General features: G+C 53.8%; 1 protein-coding gene across 6 annotated transcripts; it reads left to right on the top strand.

The window, feature by feature from the left end:
• On the top strand, positions 1–25,448 carry ITPRIP (inositol 1,4,5-trisphosphate receptor interacting protein). Of its 6 annotated transcripts, none has more exons than XM_042239049.2 (4): positions 1–220; positions 522–724; positions 5,345–5,534; positions 21,646–25,448. In XM_042239049.2, the coding sequence occupies exon 4, from the start codon at positions 21,659–21,661 to the stop codon at positions 23,327–23,329; it is 1,671 nt and encodes a 556-aa protein (XP_042094983.1). In that variant the 5' UTR covers positions 1–220; positions 522–724; positions 5,345–5,534; positions 21,646–21,658; the 3' UTR covers positions 23,330–25,448. The 6 variants fall into 6 exon arrangements, with proteins under 6 accessions (XP_042094983.1, XP_042094981.1, XP_042094984.1 ...); XM_042239047.2 differs by lacking the exon at positions 5,345–5,534 and adding an exon at positions 1,485–1,811; XM_042239050.2 differs by lacking the exon at positions 522–724.
• Positions 25,449–25,720: the final 272 nt, after the last annotated feature.

Below are 25,720 nucleotides of genomic sequence, written 5' to 3'. Positions count from 1 at the left end.
AGGAAATGAGTAACTCTGAAGTCCTCTAGAGCCCGGCGGATGGGGGCCAGAAGGCGGGAGCCGGCCGAGGTATCGCCGCCCCCGTCCCTCTAATTGTCGGGCGGGAAGCTCAGCCGCAGCGGCGGCCAGCCAGCGGATTCCGGGGCCCCCGAGACCCGCGAGCGCAGCCGGGACTCGCGCGATCCCTCCCGCCTCCGGGAGCGGGAACCGAAGCCGAAGGGTAAGTATTGGGCCCGCGGCCGCGAGGCTCTGCGTCCTCCCGGAGCATCTCGTGGCCTGGAAGGAAAAAGAGGGTCCAGGCGGAGCTGCGCCGGAGATGGAGGCGGATTGGAGGGGCGCGCCCGCTCTGCTCCCCGGGTTGGGACTGACTTGAGGGACTGGGATACGACGCCCAAGCACAGGCGCGGGTTGGGGGGAGGCTGTCCTCTCCCTCTTCGCGCCGTGCGGGGTCCTGCATCCCAGCCTCTCCTCTCTGGCTTCTCCCCGGCCGCGGAGACCCCAGTGAGCGCTGCCCGTTGCAGCCCCGCGCGGCGGCAGCGCCTCCTCCCGGCCCACCGAACCGCGATGCCGGAAGCGGGACCACGTTGTTATTTCTACCGCCGCGAAGATCCGTTACTTTGGACCGTGTGAGCAGAGCTCTGGAGCTGAAAGAGTAGTCGAGTCGCCCTGCTTCTTAGCCAGCTCCCTTCCATCCTTCCTTCCCCCTCCTGGAAGGAGAAAGTAGGTATGAAGTCTTTGTTGTCTAGTTTAACGTAGTGAAGCCATGAGGTTGCTGGAGGCAGGATAAAGCCCCCGCCGCTTCCTCTTTCTGGGCTATTAGTGGAGGAGACCCCACGCCGTGCAGAACTTTCTCTTGGGGCTGCTGCTAGTCTCCATCTGCCCTCTAGTAGCATCCCAGACCCTTCTCCAGAGTTTCCAACTTCCTGACTGCGATTTGGAGGAACTCGGATGCCCCAGGACTGGGCTTCCCATCCAAAACGCTCTTTTTCTTTAAAAACGAAAGTGCTGTGTCCCAGGAAGGGCAAGTATTTTACTGAACCCCTCAGGGACCGCACTTTGCCTTTTGCTCCTCTGAAAGCTGTGAGAATCATCCCTCCTTACACTCCCCCTCCTCCCCAAAACTAGAAGAGTACCAAGTGCTGGTGGATCCTGGACCCTGTCCTTTTGAATCTAAATCAGTTCAGAGTCCTATTTTGGTAGGGAGGAGGGAGTGGGGAGGTTCTTCTTTTGGATTTGACCCAGGGTTCTTCCCTTTCATAAACTAGTTCTACTGCTGAGTGGCTGCCAGGTAAAGCAAACCTGTGCAGGGTGCAGTCCCAGGTCCAAGCCAGCCTTGCAAAAAGGCCTGGTGCACAGGTAGAATTGCTGCCATCCACCCCTCCTTTATAGCATATTGGGCTGTGCTTTTGAGTCCTCTCTCCAGCCTACAAGCCTGAAGTGGCTTTCACTGTTTGCTGATTCCCTATGTGCTGCTGCTGCTCCAGGCTGTCCTGCTCTCACAGTTTCCACTTGCGGGTAACCGTAAAGTGGTTAGGCTGACTCTCTAATGGAAAGAGTTTTGTGCAAGTGCCATCCTCCAGCTCGGTAATTTTCAAAGATGCAGTTTCAAGCTCCAACTTACGGGTGGCAAGGATTTGAACTTTTAACCTCATGCCATCAGCCCAGAAGCTGTCACCAAGAACGCCTCCCAGCTCCTGCACCACACATGAGAAGAACAAAGATGAGAGTTTGTGGGTGAACTTTTTATCTGAGGGCAAAAAAATGGAGGAACTTCTGGTAGAGGCTTCTAGCAAAATTGCCCACCTGAGAAGGTATTGTCTGGGAGGAGCCTGGTCTTGTGTTTTTTTCTTCCTTGGACCCCCTTGGGATCAATAAAGGGAAGAAGATGGAGGATTCTGTCTGGAGGAGAAGTATCTCTGGGTGGAGGGCTGGAGTGCACAGCCCTGTTCTCACCTGTCCACAGGGAAGAGGTGGAATGCCGTGAGAGTTGGGAAGGTGTTTCTTGTCGGGGAGAAGGGAATGACTGGCAGTATTTCCTCCAGAGATGAGAAACCTAGGAGAAGGTGGCTCTGGCCTTCAGGAATTTCCAATTTTGTCACTCGAGAGAAGGAGGAGACTTGCTCTGTCTGGCCTCAGGGATTCACAGGGTGGGAGAAGCAGGAGATGGATTTTACGGACTCGGAAATCAGGAGGAACTTGCTGACAACTGGGGCACCTCAGTAGTTAAGGCGCTGCCGTCACTGTCAGGAGACAGGTGGCCATCGACAATTATGAAGGAGAGTGTCCCTCCAGCATCCAAGACTCTGTGGCTCCATGTTTGGGGTGCAGAGTCCCCTCAATTGGAGGGCAGCCCTGGGGGGCGCTTGGGGAAAGCTTTACCCCACGAGCCTGCTAAGGGAGGGGTAAGTGCTCCAGATGTGCTGGACAGCTGAGGAGCAGGACCTTACTTGTGGCTGGGACTAATCTTGTCTTGCTAGGGAAAGGGATGTAGCCAGAAGAGTGCCAAGAGCTGACGATAGTAACCTCCAAGGCTGCTGCTAGCCTGTTCCGTCATCTGCATGAATTAGAATAAGGTGCTTCCTCTTAACAAGAAGATGGCACCTTGGTATCATTTAAAACACAGAGACCTCATCTGGGTGGGCAGAGCCAAGGCACATAGCTGTGCAAGCTGGCATGTGAGCTTGATTCATCCTTTCCACTCTCCCAGCCAGGTGTTCTTGAGCAGTATACCACCCATACAACCGTACACAACAGCCTGATAACCAATTATTGAGGGCTTAACATTTGCCTTTTTTTTTTTTCACCAGAATCACTTGGCCTGTATTAACTCATTTAATCTTCTCAGTAGCCCGGTGACATCAGTATTGGCATCCCCATTCTATAGTTGTGGAAACTCAGTCACAGAGAAGTATAGTGTTCAGAAGCCTGAAAGTCACTGAGCATTCACAGAACAAGAAGCAGGTGAAGTTTCAAAAGCTAGTTTGGTTGAGGCCCCTCGTGAGAAAGAGATAAGAGCGATTGCTCTTTATCAGAGGAAGGAAACCCACTGTCAGCTCAGATGGAGGAAGATGGAAAACTTACCTGGCAGCTGAAGGAAAGGAAAGAGAGGCAGGGCTGGCCCAAGCTTCCGATGTCTTTCCTTTTTAATCACTGGGCAGTGTGACATCGCACATCCAGTCTGGGGCCTGTCCTGAGGATGATGAGTAAGTGCTGCCTGGGTGTGGTGCAGAGGAAAGGGGCCATGCAGGGTCCCTGACCTGGGCAGAGAATGCCTGAGGGAATGGAGGATGGAAGAAGTATCTGAACACACTGTCCTGACACTTGCAAGCTCTACAGCCCCTATCCCTGGCCAGTGCGGCTCGTCTGCCCTTCCCAAGCTCATCCAGAAAGACTTTCCAAAACTGCATTTCACAGCACTGTGTGTATGATCACTTCTTTTTCACCCTAAGCATTATTACAGCACTTAATTAGCTGGAAAGGAGCATTTTACTATCTACTGTCTATGCTGCTGCTGCTGCTGCTAAGTCGCTTCAGTCGTGTCCAACTCTGTGCAACCCCGCAGATGCCCATGAGGCCCCCCCGTCCCTGGGATTCTCCAGGCAAGAACTCTGGAGTGGGTTGCCATTTCCTTCCCCAATGCATGAAAGTGAAAAGTGAAAGGGAAGTCGCTCAGTCGTGTCCAACTTTTAGCGACCCCATGGACTGCAGCCTACCAGGCTCCTCTATCCACGGGATTTTCCAGGCAAGAGTACTGGAGTGAGGTGCCATTGCCTTCTCTCTCCATCTACTGTCTATAGACAGTATTTTAAACAATATAGACTTCTCAGCTAATGGGAAATTCATCGTGGCCTTGGAAAGGGTCGACTGGTACCTAGCCGATTTCCCATGTCATGTGACCTTTCCCAGATTCTGGCTCTTAGCTGCACACATTCAGAAACCCTGTCTCCACAATTTTCAGAACAGTCTGGACTTGAGCTACTGAGTCATCTACAGAGAGCTCTTGTACACTACAAAGTATACAAATAAAATTGCTAGCGTATTTGCAAGAAGACTTTGTAACTGTTGTAGAGCCAGTGATACTGGCTTCTTGAGTCCTGGGCAAGCCACATGGGAAACTAAAAACCAGAAGGCAGCTTGTGCTTGGCAAAGCTGGATTCAGGTCAGGGAAGGCAGAGGGCAGGGGCAGCAGTGGTCCAATAGCGTGGACTCTGTTCACTTCTGTGGCCCCATCACCAGTTGAGAGATGCCTGCCAGGTAGACCAGCAGTCCTATATGTTATGTGTATCTCCTTAGCCAGTCCCTCAAGGGCAGTGTTTGCCAGTAGGATGTCCCCCTGTCCTCTTCCATAATTTAGCATTTTTTATTTTATTTACTTATTTCATTTAGTGCTTTCTAAGCAGTAGCTCCCAGCTACATTAAGTTGTATTTGCATAAGTTAAATAACTACTATAAAATTTCAGGGTTGTAGGTTCAGGCCACAGGGGTAAATGCAAACCAAGGAGATGGTCAGGTGGCCTGGATGGGTCAACAAGAAGTCAAGTATAGAGCAAAGAAACATGGTCCTTAGTCAACACAGATACTCACCGAACTGGAAGGGCCAGGACTGACCACCTACTGCAGCCCCGGTGTGAACATGAGGGTGATACAGTCCTAAGTCCTTGCTTTGGCTGTCTAAACCACCTGGCCTGCCCAGCTGGCCTCTAGATTTAAAGGGTTCTCCCTGTCCAGGCTCCCTCATGGCTCTTCTTTAGAAAGCCACAAGCCTCCAGGTGCCCCAGAGCCAAGGAGGTATGACTCACATCGACCTTGACTTAGGGCAGGCTTGGGTTGAGTCCTGGCTCCAGAGCTCAGGAGTTGGGCAAGTGCTTTGACTGTTCCAAGCCTCGGCTCTGTCATTAGTAAAATGTGGACAACCCCTCACAGGGCCTGCTTATAAGCCACTGTGATGGTGCCTGGTGCAGACCAGTCTCTGGCTGGTATGAGCACTGAAAGACAATGGAGGTCAATGGAGGATCAGCATTCTCTGCTAGATTGGGACCTCACTTCCCCACTGCTTCCTCCTCTTAGCTCTGGGCAAAGGGCAAGGCCACAGGGACCCAGACTCTCCCAGATGGTGAAAAGGAGATTGGTACCCTGGTGTGGGGTTCATTCAGAGCTGAGGGTAAAGCTACCCATCCAGACCTTTCCACCAACACTAGGAGAGAGAAAGCTGGATTTGAGGCATGGCACCCAGAGTGGAGAGAGGGTGAGGTTTTTCTGGGACAGGAAGAGGATTGTTTGGTTGTGCCCACGAGGTGTACAGGGTCCACCTGGGCAGTTTGGAACCTGGGATGTCTTCCTGTAGGAAGCTCAAGCCCCTTCGTCCACGTGGCCCACCCCGTGACATCAGCAGAATGGAAGCACCTCACCAGTGACATCACTGTCGCCCAAGGCAACAGACACCTCCACCTTAAGTTATACTGGGAGGAACGAGAACCACCCAACTGTAACACACAAGTTGAAGGGAAGGAGCGCTGCCAGTGCTTCATCCACAGGTGTGTTCCTCGGGATGGGCTAGGGGAAGAGGGCAAGGCTGCAAGTCCGAGGTCTGGGCTATGAGCCTTTTGGTGGAGGGTCTTTGGGCCTTGGGTTTGCTCCAGGCCCGAAGTACTGACAGCTGCCTTCTTGTCTGGGTCTCTGAGCTGCAACTCAGACCAAGAAGGATGCCTCCTGAGGGGCTTCTTGTGGCTTCCATGGCTCTGAGCCTCCCTCCTACAACCTGAATCAGTCCGCAAAGGGAGTATGGTGAGAGAAGACAGGAGTAGCGATGGGGAGGTCAGAAAAGGGGCTTTCCCTTCTTCTTCACCTCCTCCCACTAAAGGAAAATAAGAAACATGGCCTCCTTCCTGGGAAGGCTGACCTAAGAGAGAACCTTCATTCATTGATGGAACAAGTATGCTCTTTCTGTGCACCTACAAAGTGCCCAACACTGTGCTGGGGATTCAGTAGCCTCACGGGGCCTTGTGATCAGATGCACACAGAGGAAGATTGTGCAGAATCCACTGCCCCAGGGGTGGCTACCAACTGGAAATAGAAACAAGGTCTCTGAGGCTGCCTCTCACCCAGCTCTGGCATGCCCCATGGAATTCTAAGTGGGTTACATGAGACCTGTGGAATCCTTTCCTCCCCAGCAGTTTATGTAGGAATCTGAGGGTGTCTGAGATATACTGGAGATTTGGCGAGTGGTGTTAGCGAGGACAGCCGAGGGTATCCATGGTGTCCTGCCTAAGGACAGAATCTGACAAAGTCTGAGTGTCCAAGGTGAGAGGACAACAGGCAGACCACCCACCCCAGATCCTCTCTTGCTCTGTGATATTGCCACACAGGACTCAGTTTCTCTGTCTGTTTAATGGGGACAGTAACAACCAGAAGCAGATAATATTCAGTGCACTTGAAATCCTCTGATGGAACTCCTAAGAAAAAAATTCAAAGCCCACAGTGTTTAACAGACTCACTGCCAGGTGAATAGCACAGCAGGACCCTTGCTGTGCCCAGGAGGAGGGGCTCCCCTTTGTAACTCTCCTGGGCTTCCTCCCTCCAGGTCACTTCCCTGCACTGCGGATGCAGGAGGGTCTCCTACTCCTGCCTCAAACCTCAGGGAGGGCGTTGTCCTCATAATTGCCCAGCTGGTTGATGCAAAACCACGTGCTCATAACAAACAGTTCTCCTGGGAGCTTGTTTCAATAGCCTTCTTAGTAGCAGTCTGGGGACCCGCCTGGAGTTCCTGAAAAGGTCCTTTGTTTGCTGACTTTGTTTCAGAGTCACTGAGGACGTAGGCATGCCTGGGCCGGAGGGGAAGAGAGCGGGGATGTCTGGGCTCCACCCTTGTGTGCCTCCTCTGAATGCCCCCATGCATCCATTCCTCTTCCTCCTAATGCCTCACCCCTAAACACACTGCCCAGGGTCTCAAGAGACCTCACTCCTCTTTCCCCATGCACTGCAGAGGAGGCTTCCCCATCCTTTGAACTGAAAAGCCATCTCAGATATCCAGGGTCACACACCCAGAATCTCTGGGTGGAAGGAGCATCATAGCTTCATTAAGTCTGACTCCTTGCATCATGCCCACATTTCACCTAAATTGTCACCTGTTTTTCCAGAAGAGCCTGGTGGGCTACAGTCCATGGGGTCGCAAAGAGTTAGACACAACGGAGCACATTGAGCAAGAGAGTTTCCCTAAATGGTACAGGGAAGGAAAGCCCATAGGCACATGTCTGATGTTTCACAGGTCACTGAGCAGCACGGTATGACGGAAGGACCAGGGGCTTGAAAGCTGGGCAGTCCTGGGTTCAAATCCCAGCTCTGCGATGTTGGTGTGGGTGGCCGCCCCTCTCTGTGCCTCCTTTTGAGGTTTGTTGTAAGGATGATATAGCAAAGTAAAGTGTTTTGCATCATGCTTGAATCTCAATAAGTGGAACTCGTCAGTCGCTGTGTACTAAGCCCTCCCCTGGGTGTCAGGGCCCTGCAGCTTGTCTGGTGTCCTCCAGGAAGACCAAGCTGCTTTTCACTCTACCAAGGATTGCGCTTCTTCTTCTTCCCTTGCCTGATTCACATCTCACCCTGTCATCCTCCATTTGTCTTCCTTTTCTCCAAGGCTCTCCAGCGAGGAGGTGGGTGTCAAGGGGAGAGATAGCTGAGGGTCAGATAACTTGTGTCAGAGTTCATTCCTGGGACGTCATTGTGGTCGTGGTGGTGGTTAGCCAGCCTGCAGTTAGCAGAAGGCTGTACAGACCTAAAGTGGCTGTGGTCTGTCCCTAGGGGTGTGCTCACATTTCCCAAGGCACTGACCACTGTTAGGGCTTTACTTTGCTTTTCAGATGGCAGGGTGCCTCGCAGAGGGGAAAAAAAAAAATTTAGAATTTACTTTATCCAGGATGCCCTGCTCCACTCCCATTTCAAATTCCTCCTCCAGGGCATACAGGCAGTGACATTCTTTTCCTAGTCCTGACTTCATTCATTCATTCAGCAAGCATCCATGCAGCACCTTTAATCAGAGACCAGCATTGGTTTCTCCTAGGTGCTCAGAAATGGTGGAGGAGCTCTCATTGTTGCTGCCAGATGGGCAGGCAGGGAGCTGTGAATTTCCCAGGTGCCAAACTTCCTGCTCTCCCTTGGTGGCAGCCCCTGGGGCCTTTACAAGAAAGCAGGAGGTAGAGGTGACAACTTTACCCTGACCCCGGGCTTCTGGGGATGCTGCAGGAATGTAGGCCATCTTACCTCTGCCCAGAGGAGTCCCTAAGATGCAGCCAGCAGGATTTAACAAATCAAAACGGAGACCTGGCCTCCTCACCAGTACTGATGCCAGTAACAATGTCCTTTACGGAGCATGACGTGTGGCTGCCATGCCATGAAGTAGGTGCAGTTGTTATAGCAAGTGGGAGAGCCAGGATTCAAATCCAGGCCTCTGATTCCAGAGTCTGGCCCTTCTCTAGGAAGCCTCTACAAAATATTAAGCCCTTCTGAGCTGAAGAGCTTTGGGCTGTTTCTTTCTGGGTGGCCTTGGGGTGGCAGGATGTCCGGTGAGCTTGGCAGTGGCAATGGCAGTTTGCAGCGCATCCCAGCCAGACCCGTGTGTATCTGAATTGGTTCTGGGACACCTACTGTGTACCAGGTATAGCCTGGGGTAGAAGCTAGGACAGAGCGTGGGCATCCTCACAACAATGTCATCATACCAACCCTGTGGCTGGAAAACCTTGTGGTTGTAGATGGTGGTTTTGTGTAACTCACAGGGAGGGTGACTGTGTTCCTGGGTGAGTCTGCGGGTCGTTCTTCTCACAGTTCCTAGGTCCCCCTGGAGGAGTAGGACTGGTCTGCTCTGACTGGTGTGGCCCTGGTGAGGGAGGTCCCTGCAGTGGAGAGCCCAGCCAAGAGGGCCAACCACAGCTCTTATGTTTTTTACAGCTGGGTAGGCCTCCTTCTTGCATTTGAGTCTCTTGCTGTTCCCCTTTATTAAGATGAAAGGGGTCTTTAGATCTTTGCAGTCACGAAGCAGCGTGACTCTGTGTGTGTGTGTGTATGATGTGTGTGTGTGTGTGTGTGTGTGTGTGTCTCTGTGTGTGTGGCCCAGGGCGCCTCCTTTCCTCCCCACCTCTCTCCCCCTCTCTCAGACCAGCTGGGGCCCTGGACATTGTGTCAGGTACGCCCAAGCCTCAGGGGACCAGGGTGGGAACACAGCCTGGGCTTTCACTGTGGTGGGGGCCAGTACCCCCTTAAGCCTGAATGGAGTAAGAGGCAGTGGGGAGGGTGGGGAGAAGGAAGAGGCGGGGAGAGGGGGAACTGGCTGTTCTGTGGCTGCAGAAAAGCCCCTGGGGCCCATCTCTTGTGCCCAGAGAGGCCGCGGGTGTCTCCCTGAGCTGGGCTCTTTGTTCCAACCCAGGAAAGGCGGCTGCTGGGCACCAACAATCTACTTAATCCCTCCATCCCCTGCTCAGCTCTGAGAGGGGCCTGTGGGTGGGTGGGAGGGGCTTCCCTTCCCTTCCCTTTGTTGTCCTTTGTATTTACGCTCAGCTTCCTGCACCACCCCCTTGAGTCCCTCCCCTAAGCCTGTGTGTTTGCTGTGGTCTGGAGCCTACTTCCCACCGCCTGCTGCAGACCGCCCTCGGTGTCCCAAAAGCAGGGTCTGCCCTGAGCATTTGCTGCTGTGCTTGGAGGCCTGGGGTGTAGAAAATACAGGATGCAGGGAGAGACAGCGGACAGTCTGGGGAGCCCTGGTGTGGCCACCCTACAGTGAGTGTTCACGTTCCCTCCGGGTAGCTGCTCTTGGGAGTGAGATGGGGCCCAGGGGCAGAGGAGACTTCCCAGAAACAGCAGTTTAAGCCAAGCCAATGTCTGACAGTCAGAAGGACTGCTTCGCTGTGGGACACGGTTAGTACTGCACTTCTGTTGTTAAAATGCACCCTGTAACTTCAAGTTTAGAAACCTGGTGTGGGAATTGGGTTTCAAGGGAAGCCCTTGGGTACACACCCACTGTAGGAAACGCATGGAGGGTGTTTATAGACGCCTCTGGAAAGCTAATGTCTCCGTGTGCAGGGTGTAAGCCAGTGGGTCCCCAGGGTCACCATGTCCTTGGCACAGTGAGCAGGCGGCCCTGCATATGGTCTCTGCCAGGAGCTCTGCAGAATGTCAAGGCACACAGGCCCACCTTGACCCCAGAGGAGCCCAACCACGGAGGGCGGTGGGATGCCACCAGAGCTCAGGCCAGCAGCCCCTTGTGATGAAGCAGCAGCCTGGGTCCCCTGGGGAGACAGCAGGGTCCAGAACCGCAGGCCTGGCACAGGCCTCTGGCTCCTCTGCTCTCTTCCTATTGTGTGACCTTGAGCAATTGGTCAACCTCTCGTTGCCTTGGACTCCTGCCTGGGAAATGGGGCTGCTGCACAGGCAGATGAGCCAAGAGCAAAGCCTTGAGGAGCAGGGCTCTGTTGGGTCCCTACTTGGGTCACATTTCTGGAGACACCGTCTACACTAGTGCCAGATGCCCGCCTGCACTTGAGAGGTTTAGTAAATAGGCTGTCTGTTCCCCTAGTTCGTCCATCCCCTTCAAGAAAAGGATTTGTCTCGAGTTGGGGGAAGAGATGATCCAGAAGACTTTGGGAAGTGGTTTCTGAAATGGGCTGACTGTGAGGACCGGACGATGGCGTTAGGCGTGGACGTTGTAGGAAATGGTGGGAAAGTAGTTCTAGGAGGTGTTCAGAGAACAGTAGATAATTTGAAGTGGTCCTCGCGGGAGGGAAGGGAACAAAGGGCGTCCCCTGACTGAACTAGAGCTCAGATCTGTGTCTCATGGACTCAGGATCTCCCTGAAGTGGGGCAGGGAGACCTCCAGGGCCTGGGCTACCTGAGGTGGCTGGAATTAGGGGAGAGCTCAGAGGAGCTGATTCCAAAGGACCACACCCGGCCAGGAGGGAGAGCCCTATAGCGTGGCGTCCTCTGCTTGGAATCCCAGGCGATGGCTGGTTTGCTGCTGGTGACCAGCAGAAATGGGAAGCTGGGTGGCCAAGCTAGGATGCGCTGTGAGACTGCACTAGCCACTTAAGGGCTGTTGTAACTGAAGATCACAAATGTGGTGGCTTGAAACAACAGGATTCTGCTCTCTCTTAGCTGTGGAGGCCAAAAGTCTGAAATCAAGGTACTCTGAGGACCACACTCCCTCCAAATGCCCTAAGGAAGAATCCTCTCTTGCCTCTTCCAGCTTCCCATGGCTCCAGACCTTTGTGGGCTATGGTGCATCACTCCAACCTCTGCCTCCATCTTCCATCACCTTCTCCTCCTTGTCTGTTTTCTCCTTTTCTGTCTCTTTAGAAGGACAGTTGTCTTTGCATTCAGGGTGATCGGGAAGTGTCTCACCTCAAGATGCTTAATTAAATTACACGTGTAAAGACCCTTTGTGCAAATTCAGCCCCATTCATAGGGTCTGGGTATGAGCACATGGACTTGTCCTGTTGAGGTGTGCCATTCAACAGCAGTAACTTACATTCCCGGAGCCTTGGGAAGGATGAATGAGAGAGGAGGGTGTAGGCCCCAACTCAGGACTGCCAGGGGAGCCCTTCCTTGTCTCTGTGACTGCAGCCTCCTTGTTATCCCTTAGCCTCTGAGACCCCAGGCCTTAGTCTGTCTGTCTCTCCATCCCAAGAATTTTACTGTGATTTTCCATGATGCCCTGTGGTTCAGGGCCTTGGTGGCGGGGAATTCAGGCAGCACGGCTGGACAGAAGGAGGCCTGTCCTTCTTGGGAGACTGATGGCTTCCCTGCCTTGTCCATCCCTTGCCGCTGAGGGACGTGCATGGGATGCGGTGGAGGAGCAGGAACAGGAGGGATGTGGGCTGTCCCATCCATCTGGGCAGAGTCCAGGCCACTGTCCTTGCTGCACCCGGGCTGGCCAGCTGCTTGACCCCAGTCCAGAGGATGGGGTTGGCATCCTGGTGGCATTGTGGAAGCGCCTCCCTCTTCTGAGAGTGGGCCTGGTGGAAACTCCACACTCTGGCGGACGTGAGCGGGCTCCCTCAAGGAGTCTGGCCAGTGTGGCCACGTGTGGCCACAGCAGAGCTCCCATCAGTGGAAAGGCTGCTCCCCAAAAGTGTACAGTTCCCATGGGCCCATCGGTAGGTAGTCCACCTCTCCGGGTCAGGGGGGTGGGGGCTCTGCTCTCTCCCTTATTCTGCCCTGCTTTCCCACCCCTACCAGGGCCAGGGCCAATCTTAACCCTGGTGTTTCCCTGGGTTAGGAAGGGGTGGTGAGGGTGCAGCTCTCAGTCCTGGGAACCACAGGCCTTGGACTGTAATCTGAGTGCTGCTCAGTGCCCACACAATAGGCCACACGGTCACTCTCTTTCCTTCTCGTCCCTGGAGAGGCTGTGGGGAAGGCGCATGCAAGCCCCAGGCACTGGCTGGTTAGGATTAACTGAGAGTGGCTGCTGAGGCCAACTGGAAAACACTGGAATGGGGGCAGCACTGGACCAGGAGTGAAAAGTTGAGCGGGAGTGAGCAGTAGCGGGAGGTATTTCAGGGAGTCCCGGATGCAAAGGCGCTAGCTAGCAGGTGGCGGTGTGGCTGAGGGGGGAAGAGTGAGGAGAATCCTGGGGTCACAGGCAGCCTTGAGTGGAATGCTGGGTGGGGAGTAGGGGACAGCTGTGGGCAGGGAGAGGAGGCATGTGAGGGGTGACAGACTCAGGGTGGCCCACTGATACAGTTTATTTGGCTCACATGGATTTCAAAGAATTTTTGAAAGAGTGGACAGCAGAGTAAAATTGAGATGTTGGTCAAAAGCAGATTTCTGGCTTCTCTGGGAGGAAACAGCAAAGATCATGCCATTTTGGGTGCATAGAACATGCAGTGTGGTGGCTTCCCCAGAGAAGGCCTGAGTGGCCCAGTTGTCCAGCACCTACCCTGAGCCAGTTACGTTGGGAAGTGTCCCCTCCCCACTCCATCCCTACATCAACACCACTCCTGCGCCCAGGAAGGTGAAAAAGAAGTAAAGGAAGGAGCCCAGTGGCCACAAAAGTGGCAAGTCTGAGGAAGTGCCAGGCTGAGGCCAAGAAGGAGGTCCTCCCGCCAGTGGGAGGAGCTAAAGGTGATGCAGTGGAAGGTGGCGGTGCTGCAAAGACACTGAAAAGAGGAAGCCCTGGCGGCCCAAAACTGCACCCTTTCTACCCACTTTCTCAACTAATTTTGGTCCTCTTCCTTCCTCTTTCCCCCGCCCCTCCCTCTCTGCCCAGGCCTCAGGCTGGCCAGCAGCCAGTTCCCACCCCTAGAGCTGTTCACCCTCTCCCTGAAGTTCCCCTCCCCCGTCCGCTTGCAGGGTGCAGGTGAAGAGACCCCAGCCTGAAATGCACTGGTGGAGGCTGTCTGCCTTCCCCGGGCGGGACCTCTCTCCTCTCCAGCAGAGGAGTCCCGTCCTGAGAGGCGGCAGCCAGTGCCTGCAGCGCTGCCCTTTGTGGCACCGTCTGTGCTGGGTCTGTCTGTCCCCTGGCCCAGAGTGAGGTGGCGAGGAAGGGATGTGTGGAGACCCATCACTCACAAGGCGGGCCATCCCTCCCAAGTAGGTGATAAGCCAACTCCCACTGACATGTTGGGCGCCTGCAGGTGTCCAGCCCTGAGTGTGGTGCCTGGAGGAGTTAGGGGTGGGGATGGAGACGATGTTCAGCTTCGAGCCCTTGCTGGCACTGCAGGTAGAAAGGCAGGGACAAAGCATAAACCCACACAGTAAAGAGCAGGGATGTGGCCTGACCCACGGGGTTTGGAAAAGGGCAGGCTCCCCGGAGGAGGGACCCCTGAGCCGGCCCTGAATGGTGGGTGCTATTGAACAGCAGGGAAGCTGGTCAGACACCAGCATGGGATGTGGCCTCTGCCGAGAGAGAAGAGTGGAATTGGGCATGACACAGACTGACCGTACGTCACCAGGACTCAGACAGCCTGCTCCAGGGGCCCAAACTGCAAACGAAGACTCAGGGTCAAACTTGCACTCTGCATTCCACCTCTCTTGGCTTATAGTCCTGTTTCTCCAAGGCCTAGGAAGCTTGGGGTCAGCCAACCTGATGATTTTGGTGGTCGCCACTGGCAGGGAAAGCAGGGAGGTGTCACCAGGCGGGGGAGGTTTCCTATCAGCCCCTGAGGGGATGGAAGGAGTAAAGCAGAGAGAAGAAGACAGGCTTCATCACAGATTGCAGTCCAGGAAATCTTAGAGGCCACCCAGTGAAGCTGGAGAAGGAAATGGCAACCCACTCCAGTGTTCTTGCCTGGAGAATCCCAGGGACGGGGGAGCCTGGTGGGCTGCCATCTGTGGGGTCGCACAGAGTCGGACACAACTGAAGCAACTTAGTAGTAGTAGCAGTGAAGCTCCCTGACCACCAGTCTCTTCACAAGATAGGGATGCCTCAACCACCTATCTGGTGTTCTGGAAATTAAATGACAAAACACATGCAGAGTAATTAGCTTCCTGTTAGCTGTTAATGAAAACACCACCTTTCACTAATCCTCTTCTGCTTGTGAGGGGCCACAGTCTGCCTGGACCACTTCCACCTTCACCCACTCTCCCAGTCAGGTGTGTCTCCTCATTATGCCTCAATTTCCCCATCTGTAAAATGGGGCTTAGATGAGTTCCACTCTAAATTCTGACTTTCTTAAATTTGTGGATTTATTTCCCCCTAACAACGTGTATCTCGTTGTCCAGGACTGTGAAACTCCAGCACAAGGCCAGGGACACAGGAGGGGTTCAGCCCAGACTTTGGACAGTTTGGGTCTCCTTTAGCCACTTCTTTCTTGGGAGGCCCAGAATCTAAGCAACAGGAAAGGGACTCCAGTAACCCCACAGGACCTGGGCTGTCAGTCGTCCCCCTGCCATCAGCCCACGTCCCTATTCCATTCTGTAAGGACACACAGGTTCTCCTTTCAGCTCTGAAGATGACGCCAGGGCCTGAGCTACATCTGCCATGGTAATTAGCAGAGCTAATTGCATCTGAGAGGCTAGGCGTGAGGCAAACCCTTGGCGAGTGCCAGGATCTGGGCTGCAGGGACACTGTGGAGTCCCACCCTCCTCCTCCCTAGAAGCCTGCCTGGCTTGGGAAGGGGTGAGTCTCAGACTGGAGTCGGCATTAGAACCACCTAGAGGTGCTGGCCCCACCCCTGGAATTTCTGATCAGCAGGTCTGGCGCTGCACCTGAAAATTTGCTTTTCTAACACATCTCCAAGTGATGTTAGGGATGCTGAGCCACAACCACATTGGAACCACTGTCCTAGGGAGGCGGAGGGCCTGGCTGCTGGGCTGCTAAGAAAGGCACCCCCACTGCTGAGGCCACAGTCAGCCAGCCCCAGGTGAGGGCAGGTGGGTGACAGAGCCAGGCGGGTGTTGATGAACACATTTTTAGGGCTGGACACAGGCTCCTGCTGTTCTCGATTTGTTGTTGGAATTCTGCCTGGAAGGAAAGGGGCGTGGTGGATATGGAACCAGGTCGATGGGCGCAGAGAAGATTTACAGATAAAGAAGTTCCCACAAAGAACAGCAGTGAAACTCCCTCTGCAATGTTGTAGCCTAGTGTTCATTCTGTCTGCCTCTTGCATGGATTGTAGTGTTTTCACTGCTGAGGATCATGCCATCCTCATCTCTGTGGGCCCTGTAGCACCCAACATATTCCTTGCACACTATTAAGTTTGGGAAGATCCCCTGGAGGAGGGCATGGCACCATACTCCAGTATTCCTGCCTGGAGAATTCCAGCACTTTTACTTCACTAGGATGTGCTGAGCACTGCTCACAGCAACCCCTGTAACCTTCTAAGTGGTGGGTGTCACCCCTGTTTCACGGGTGGGTTAACCAAAGCCCAAGATGAGAAGTAATTTTCTAGCCACACAACTAGAAAAGGCACAGCTAGGCTGAGAAAGCCTGCTCTGACTGCTTCCACCAAAGCCCAAGTTACTTCCACAGCATTATGTTTGTGCGTGAGCGCTAAGTTGCTTCAGTCGTGTCCGACTCTTTGCGACCCTATGGACTGCATCCCTCCAGGCTCCTCTGTCCATTGAATTCGCCAGGCAAGAATACTGGAGACAATTACCATGCCCTCCTCCAGGGGATCTTCCTGACCCAGCGATGGAACCCGGGTCTCCTGCATTTCAGGCAGATTCTTTACCATCTGAGCCACCAGGGAAGCCCCACATCCTAGTGAGGGCTTGATAAAATGAAGTGTATCACTATTTTTTTTGGCCGTGTGGCATGCAGAACCTTAGTTCCCTGATCAGGGATGGAGCCTATGCCCCTGCATTGAGAGTGCAGAGTCTGAACCACTAGATCGCTAGGGAAGTCCCACTATTAACCAACTCTTGGTGGCATTTATTGGATTAAGCTGTGGTGGGGGTGCCTCGGGGGCCTGGAGGATGTGGAAGTGAGGGACCCACAGAAGGAAAGGGAGGTCTTAGATTTCTCCCCCAGGGTCTGGGGCTTCCAGCCAGGCTCAGAGTAAGGGTTTGAGTAAACCATTGGTCTGGGCTGACCACACGCAGCGCTCCGCCCCAGCCCCAGTGACCCTGGATGTTTGCCAGGCTAAGTTTAGCCGTGACCTGCATGGGCTGCCACGCTCTGTGGGCAGGGGCGGGGGTGGAGAGGAACTCAGCAGGTTTCCTGCCTGCTTCCTGGCAAGCAGACCCACAAAAGCCCTCCAGGTGACCCAGGTTTATATTCAAAACTGAACCCAGCTGGATGTCTCAGACTACATGTATGGGGCAGCCTTGCAGAGGTAAGAGATTTGGGCCAAGGCAGAGGTGAAATACTTAAATCTGGGGGAAAGGGACCCTTTGGTGAGGAGTGTGTGTGTGTGTGTGTGTGTGTGTGCGCGCGCGCACGTGTGTGTATGCATATATCCACAGTTTTGTGAGAGGCTCTAGCTGCTGTCCTGCCCCTGTGGTCTCCAAAAGTCCCAACATCCAGATTCTCTCCCTCATTCTTCTTACCCCCAGGACCCTGGGGCAGAGTTCTTGGGACTTGGCTTGGGGAGGGGAAGTAATTGAGGCTTCTAACCCAGCCCCACTTCGTGCGGACTCAGCAGCTCCGCCCTGTTCCCCATCATTTAGGCGCCGCGGGCAAAGCCAGCCTGCACAAAGGGTATCAGGAGCCAGACAACAACTGGGATCCCATCCCATCCCCAGGAGGGCGGAGGTGGTTTAAACTAGAAGTGAGTCAGAGGGAGCTCCACCTCCAGGAGGATCCAAGGCTTTGCTGCCCCACCCCACCCCCACCCCCACCCCACCCCACCCCCTACCCTGTTACTGGGGGGAAGAGTGGATGGAGTGGTTTACCGAGGAACAGCAGGCTTAGGGGAGCATTTTGTGCTTTCAGAGCACTTTTGAGCGTGTGTTCCTCCACACCCCTGGGACTTGGGTAGGGTTGGTGTGCTTGACTGCTGAGATAATAAGCCCCTAGAGGCCAAGGAGGAAGGAGCTGGTGTTGTAATGTGCTTACCCCATGCTGGGCACTGTGCTCAGCACCTGAGTTGGATGGTCTTGCTTAACTTCCCCTCTCTGTGAAGGAGGGCCTGCTGTTAGCTCCATCTCACAGGTAAAGCAGTGGAGCCCTAGAGAAGCCAAGTGACTCACCCACGACCCCTCGGCAAGGGACAGTCACGGTTCAAACCTGGGCCTGTCTCTACAGCCCAGGGTCCTTTGTGATTCCTGCTTCTTTTGAGTCTTGTTCATAACCTTACTATTGCTAGTGATCTGTGGCTGCCTGCATCCCCTGTAGGGGCATTTGTTTGGCCCACTGTATCTGCAGACCCCTGCAGGCAGGTTCATCTATTATTCCCATCCCATCACAGCTAACCTTTTATATGAAAATTTGCTCAGGGGCAAGCATTTTGGACTTTCCTAGTAGCTCAGATGTTAAACATCCACCTGCAATGCAGGAGACCTGGGTTCAATCCCTGGGTTGGGAAGATCTCTTGGAGAAGGAAATGGCAACCCACTCCTATATCCTTGCCTGGAAAATTCCATGGACAGAGGAGCCTGACAGGCTGTAGTCCATGGGGTCGCAAAGAGTTGGACACAACTGAGTGACTAACACATGAGCATTTTGCTGAGTGCTTTCTGTGCATTATTTCCTTTACAACAGCAGGTATTATTATTCCCATTTTACAGATGAAAAGACGGAGATTCTGAAAAGTTGAATGGTTTGTCCAAGGTCACATATCTAGTAGTGCAGATGCTGGGGCTAACCCAGTCTGTCCCCTCCAGAGTCCATCCTCTTAGCCTCTCATCACAGTGCTGATTGATCTAGTTGATTTGGAGTTTTGAAACTTGCCTGCCCTAGTTTAGCACATCCTCTTGCAGCAGGCATGAGGACATACACAGGGGGCCCTGTGGAAGCTGTTGGAGAGAGAAGAGGAGGACTTCCCAGTTATAGGACTTAGCGATGGCACCCCACTGCCAGGCTGGTGGCATCCTACCCTGGAAACCGACCTCAAGAATCAGGTGTTGCCAAGACTTGGGCTGTGACTTGTCAGGGCCTGCTTGTGCCCAAGTGTGGCAGTCTGTAGTACAGGCCCTTTAGGGCCTCAAAACGCCCAAATTACCTCCTGACTGACTGCTGCCTGGCATTCTACCATTATGTATGTTGTAGGTGTTAGTCTCCTGGTTGTGTCTCACTCTTTGCAACCCCATGGACTGTAGCCGGCCAAGCTTCTCTGTCCATGGGTTTTCCCAGGCAAGAGTACTGGAGTGGGTTGTCATTTCTATTACTAGTACTGCTGCTGCTAAGTCACTTCAGTCGTGTCCAACTCAGTGCGACCCCATAGACGGCAGCCCACCAGGCTCCCCCGTCCCTGGGATTCTCCAGGCAAGAACACTGGAGTGGGTTGCCATTTCCTTCTCCAATGCATGAAAGTGAAAAGCGAAAGTGAAGTCAGAGTCATGTCCAACTCTCAGCGACCCCATGGACTACAGCCCACCAGGCTCCTCCATCCATGGGATTTTCCAGGCAAGAGTACTGGAGTGGGGTGCCACACCCCTTTATCCTAAAGTTCTGATCCATGTTTATCAGCCAGCCTCACAGTTTTATACTGGACCACCCTGGTCAAATTTTCCACCAATGTTTCTCTAATGTGGAAACCAGAGCTGGCCTGTTCATGCAATTATCCTGCACGCTGCTCCTTGTCTTCGGGCAGAGAAACTGGCTGGCTGCCCCCTGCACTTTTTCCTCACCCTACCTCCCTCCCAGCCCAGCTTCCTCCACTTTCTCCTGTCCTCCATTGACTTTTCAAGTAGAAATGCGTAAGCGTCTCAGTTCACCTCTTAAACCTGAACTTAACTATACTGAATTCTGCTGCCGCTGGACCTCCCCACCCCCAACACTTTTGGTTCCTGCTAATGAAGAGGGGTCACCTGAGCAGCAGGTTTTGCCCAAGTATGAAAACTCAGGCTATCTACATCCAGGCACTGCCAGGTAGAACCTGCAGAGGTGTTGTTCAGTCACACAGTCGAGTCCAACTCTTTAAAACCCCATGAACTGTAGTATGGCAGCCCTCCCTGTTCCTCATCATCTCCTGGAGTTTGCCCAAGTTCATATTCATTGCACTGGTGATGCCATCCAGAGGTGTCCTTAACCTGCTGATAGATACCTGCTTCTTGGTACCATTAGGGTAAGAACCAGAACATGTGACTTTCAGGGTGCAAATTCAAAGTCAGGAAATGGGGCTCCTATCAGGTCTGTTGGCATGCATTGGGGCAGAGGTGGGGGCTCTTAGTTCTCCAGCAATGACCTCCTTTGTCCATTTGCTTTCCTAGCTGAGGTCCCCAACAGGAAGTGGGTGGGGCAAATGCCAAAAAGGCCAATTGTTACTTCCCAAGATTCCAGCCAGGGGAAAGAGAGGGTATAAGGGTTACTATGTGAGATAGTCCTTCGAAGACTTTAATGTGGATGGTATTAAAATGCAGATTCTGGTTCCGTGGGTCTGGGGTGGGGCCAAGATTCTGCATTTCTAACAAACTCCCAGGGGGTGTTGCAGCTGCACAGTCTGAATAGCAAGTATTGTAAGGGGTTAGTCCTTATCCCAAAGTCACTTGAGACCTAAAAATCCTGGAGGAATGTCACGTCTCCTTTCACAATTAAGAAGCCAGGTTAGAAGTTCAGATGACTAGTGAGAGGAAAGTCAATGACTTAGTCACTCTGGTTGTTCCCTAGATCGTCTGGGAAAAGATTCAGGATCAGCCAGGAGAACAGTGTCTGAATTTGGGGTGGGGTCTTCCAATCAGAAGGAGAGGTTTTCATTGGGGGTATATAAGGGCTCAAGACTGTTTCAGCTGCTGCTCAGTAAACATGCTGTGCACCGTGCTGTGTAGGTAGTTTGCATGAACAGTGAATTCATTAATATGATGACCTTCTGGGTGCTCTGGCTCTCCTTTGGTACAGTAAGGAAAGTGAGGCTCAGAGGGGTGAGTTAACATGCCCAAGGTCACATAGCTAATTCAGTGAGTGACAGGGCTGGCTTTGGAACCCAGCCCTTCTGTTCTTAACCACTGCTGCTGCTGCTAAGTCACTTCAGTCGTGTCCGACTCTGTGCAACCCCATAGACAGCAGCCCACCAAGCTCCCCGTCCCTGGGATTCTCCAGGCAAGAACACTGGAGTGGGTTTCAATTCCCTTCTCCAATTCATGAAAGTGAAAAGTGAAAGTGAAGTCGTTCAGTCATGTGCAACCCTCAGCAACCCCATGGACTGCAGCCTACCAGGCTCCTCCGTCCATGGGATTTTCCAGGCAAGAGTACTGGAGTGGGGTGCCATTGCCTTCTCTGCCTAACCACTAGGCTATACTATACCGAGGAATCAGCCATTCACTGAGGGGGAAGAAAGGATGTCTTATAAACTATTATTTTGATTCAAGTGTTAGAAAAGAAACTGACTTAAACAAAAAGAGAATATATTGAGAATTCCCTGGTTGCCTAGTGGTAAGGATTCTGGGCTTTCACTGCCAGGCCCAGTTTCAATTCCTATTGACCTCAGGGAACTGAGATCCTGCAAGCTATGCGGTGCAGCCAAAATAGGAATGTATTGATTTATATGACTACAAAGTCCACAGGTAATGGCTTCAGGCACTGCTGGGTCCATGTCGGCACCTCTCTCTGGCAGATCTCCCTTTTAGGTAGCTAGAGAGCCAATACCAGGTGTAACCCCTCAGGGTTGCCTGAGCAACCTTAGGCAACAGGGTAAGCCTTTCTCCCCATTGGTCCCAACAAATCCTACCTATCTCCCATTGGCCAGAGCAGGTCATAAACTCATCCAGAAACAACCACTGCCAGGGTGAGGAGGAGTATGAAGTTGTCAGGCGGGGTTATATCCTCACCCCTTGACTGGGGGTGGGTTCATCCCGTCCCAAATCATGAGGACTAGGAGTAGAAAAGATTTGGTTCCCAGGGGAAGTGGGTGCTGCTACCAGAAAGAGGACTGTTTGGGCAGACAGAAACAGGTCCACCACTGTGGTGGTTTAGCCAGGATGCTGCTGTGGGACTTCAGGGTTCTTGTTCCCAACAAGGCTGGGCTGTGGGTTGGGTGGGGCGGAGGTCAGTGGGAGGGAACGACAAGGGAGTGAGCGGTGTTGAGGAAAGCTAGGTGTGACCAGCCCTGTCTCTCTCTCTGTTCCCAGGAAAGCTGCCGCCATGGCCCTGGGGCTTTTCCGGGTGTGCCTAGTTGTGGTGACGGCCATCATCAACCACCCGCTGCTGTTCCCACGAGAGAACGCCACGGTCCCCGAGAACGAGGAGGAGATCATCCGTCAGATGCAGGCGCACCAGGAGAAGCTGCAGCTGGAGCAGCTGCGCCTAGAGGAGGAGATGGCGCGGCTGGCGGCCGACAAGGAGGCCGAGAAGGAGGCATTGGAGCAGGTGGCAGAGGAGGGCCAGCAGCAGAATGAGAGCCGCACCGCCTGGGACCTGTGGAGCACTCTCTGCATGATCCTCTTCCTGGTGATCGAGGTGTGGCGGCAAGACCACCAGGACGCGCCCTCGCCCGAGTGCCTGGGTTCGGATGAGGACGAGCTGCCCGACCTGGAGGGCGCCCCGCTCCGGGGCCTCACCCTGCCCAACAGGGCCACGCTCGACCACTTCTACGAGCGCTGCATCCGGGGAGCCACAGCTGACGCCGCCCGCACCCGGGAGTTTGTGGAAGGCTTCGTGGATGACTTGCTGGAAGCCCTGAGGAGCCTGTGCAGCCGGGACTCGGACATGGAGGTGGAGGACTTCATCGGCGTGGACAGCATGTACGAGAACTGGCAGGTGAACAAGCCTCTGCTGTGCGACCTCTTCGTACCCTTCATGCCCCCGGAGCCCTACCACTTCCACCCAGAGCTCTGGTGCTCTAGCCGCTCTGTGCCTTTGGATCGCCAGGGCTATGGCCAGATCAAGGTGGTCCGGGCCGACGAGGACACGCTGGGCTGTATCTGCGGCAAGACCAAGCTTGGAGAAGACATGCTCTGTCTCCTCCACGGCAGGAACAACGTGGTGCGCCACGGCAGCAAGGCAGCAGACCCGCTGTGCGCCCCCAACTCCCCGTACCTGGACACCATGCGCGTCATGAAGTGGTTCCAGACCGCCCTTACCAGAGCCTGGCACCGCATCGAGCACAAGTATGAGTTCGACCTGGCCTTTGGCCAGCTGGACACCCCGGGGTCCCTCAAGATCAGGTTCCGCTCGGGGAAGTTCATGCCCTTCAATCTGATTCCCGTGATCCAGTGTGACGACTCCGATCTGTACTTCGTCTCCCACCTTGCCCGGGAGCCTGGCGGGGGTACCCGGGCATCCAGCACCGATTGGCTTCTGTCCTTCGCTGTCTATGAGCGCCACTTCCTCAGGGTAACCTCGAAGGCGCTGCCCGAGGGCGCCTGCCACCTCAGCTGCTTGCAGATTGCCTCCTTCCTGCTCTCCAAGCAGAACCGCCTGACCGGCCCCAGCGGGTTGGGCAACTACCACCTGAAGACCGCCCTTCTGCACCTCTTGCTCGCCCGGCGGCCTGCCGACTGGAAAGCCGAGCAGCTCGACGCTCGTCTCCACGAATTGCTCTGCTTCCTGGAGAAGAGCCTGCTGGAGAAGAAGCTCCAGCACTTTTTCATCGGCAACCGCAAGGTGCCAGAGGCGATGGGGCTCCCTGAGGCCGTGCGCAGGGCGGAGCCTCTCAACCTCTTCCGGCCCTTCGTCCTACAGCGAAGTCTCTACCGGAAGACAGTGGACTCCTTCTATGAGATGCTCAAGAACGCCCCAGCGCTCATTAGCGAGTACTCCCTCCATATTCCCTCAGACCATGCCAGCCTGCCCCCGAAAACTGTAATCTTGTAGAGCATCCACAACCCAGAGGGCCAGGACACAGGGCATCCTTTGCATTCACACCCCTGGGGGCATCTGCAGGCCCTGTCCTGGGAAGACGGCAGGCTTTATGGGGTGCCATGGCTCAGCCCGCAGGGGAAGCCAGACCCTATAGCACAGAGGAAATGGAATTCCAAGCCAAAGCTGGTTTGCGTTCATGCCGTTGGGACTTGCCAGTTGAAGCTATTGTCTGGGTTTAGGGACTGATCCTTTGCAGCTGACTTTTGGATCACTACCAATGACAAAGATGATGATAGAATTCTATGGATTCTGAGTTACGGGACAATGCAAACAGTGATTTGGGTGTGATTCTTTTTATATCCCAGGTCCAGTCTTTACTTGAATATCAACAAAGGATCTATAGGAATGTCAACAGGAACCCAAGTTAAGACCCTGCACCCTGATTTTCCGGTAACCCTTGGCCGCAGGCATCTGCAGCCAAACAGTGGGCATCAGTATGGGTATTTGCAGCATTCAATCCATAGCCTGCACTATAGGGATCCCCACTGTGGCTGCCATTTTTATACTGTTTGGAGAAAAGACTTAGATTCGCAGCCCAAGTGGCTAACGTCTCTGTTGTACAGAAGTGGGTACCTGGCAGAGAGAAGTTGAAGTTGGCCGTTGTTTCAGCTCCACGTCTCACTCAGGACTCAGGGTGCACCCATTTCTCTCTGCCCCTTCCCCTTGGATGCTGCGTTTTGAACCCTGTAGGGCCCAAGCTCAGTGGCTCCTCACCCTCATTTATCTCCACAGCTGGTCTCTCCAGCCACCAGTATGTTGGGAGGTGGAGGCACTGAAGGTGGAAGATGAGAGAGAAAGAAGGGCACTCACAGAGTGACTGGGATGAAGGACAGAGCCTGGTACCTGGGGTGCTGGGGTCTGGCCTTCAGAGAAGATGCCCAGTTCAGAGAAGATCATAGAGATGAAGGATGCCATCATCCTGGGTTTCTCTCAGGGTTCCATTCTTAGGGCAAAGGGTGCCTGGAAGCAAGATCTGTTGTGGACTCCCAGCTCCCCGTGCAGACCCTCACATTCCCTTGGTTGTTCATTCCAGTGGGGTTCTCTCACTGCACAGAACCCCCCTTTCTGGATGGGTTTTGCTGGCCACACAGATGACCAGCACCCGCAGAGCCTGACAGAGGCTTGGCTGATGGGACACACGAAGACAGACTAGAGGCGCAGCCTACAGACCTCAGAGAGGGCGCCTTGGCCCTACTGGGCCGCGGCCCCCGGGCAGGCACAGCCTGCGGTCGGCGTTGGCCTCCGCCTCCAGGCCTGGCTCAGGGGGCTCGAAGCCGCTCCCTCCTCCGTTTGTGGCTTCGCTAGCCCTCTGGGAGCTCCTGTCTTGGCATCGCTTCAGTCACCCTGCAGAGGGCCAGGCAGGAAGCAAGGATGAGTGCTCCTTCCCCAGCACTCTCCCTCCAGTGCTGAAGCTGCCCATACCTCCCAGACTCATGCCTGATGCCTTAGGGGTGTCGGGCTTACCATGAACGAAGAAAAGATCCTGTCTCTGCCCCAGGAGTGCTCTCAGCTAGCCTTGGAAATTTCCAGAAGATGGACAGTTTGCCTGACAGGGTTAATTCACAGTGGTTGGCTCAGCTGTGATGAAGCATTACAGACTGTAGGAAGCTGTAGGAAGCTTTCCATGTGAGCTGGGGTTAGAGTGAGCAGCGCCTGGGCTTGCCCCTCCCCAGGCCCACATGGTCTCCAGCAATAACCTAAGCACCCATTCTGTGGGGATTCATTCCCAGAGTTGGGGTGAACTTCCTTATTTATTGTCACCCATGCCTTTTCTTTCTGATCTTCATCCTCATCTGATGTACTTTGAAGAGACCCCAGTGACCAAGAACCAGTCTCCTTAAGCCAAGATCAAGCCTCAGTCTCCCCCAGCTTCCCCTTTGCTTCCAGAAGAAAATTCACCGAAAAATTACCATCTGGCCTCTTGTTTATACAGAGACAACAACTCAGTGGGGAAATGGGGATCTTTTATGCACCAAAGCTGCTTCTGAAGCAGGAAGCAGCGGGACTCTTGGTGTTTCATGCTGCCTTATTTATATTAAAGGAAGAATTAAATTCTTGCAAGGAGTAGAAACTGGTCACAGTATTTGTTTCTAACTTCAGGAAATCTGTGAGCTTCCCAGGGCAGAGCTGGGGAGAGGGTGGATTTCCTATTGACAAGAGGAAGCTTTCACTCCCTTTTTTATTCTTATGCTTTTGGAAAACTTTTAAAAATTGCAAAATAGAGTATTTCTGGGGCCCATCTCTGAGGCAGCCTGCAGAGTTTCAGAAAGGGCCTTTGAAAGCCAGCTATAGGGTGGATTTCAACACAAAACCCTGTTTCACACAGTTGATTGTGTGCAGAGA

The sequence above is a fragment of the Ovis aries genome, chromosome 22 (assembly GCF_016772045.2).
Source record: "Ovis aries strain OAR_USU_Benz2616 breed Rambouillet chromosome 22, ARS-UI_Ramb_v3.0, whole genome shotgun sequence".
In the NCBI taxonomy this organism is placed as follows: domain Eukaryota; kingdom Metazoa; phylum Chordata; class Mammalia; order Artiodactyla; family Bovidae; genus Ovis; species Ovis aries.
The sequence above is the reverse complement of the archived record's forward strand: the minus strand, read 5'-3'. Positions and strand labels throughout refer to the sequence as shown.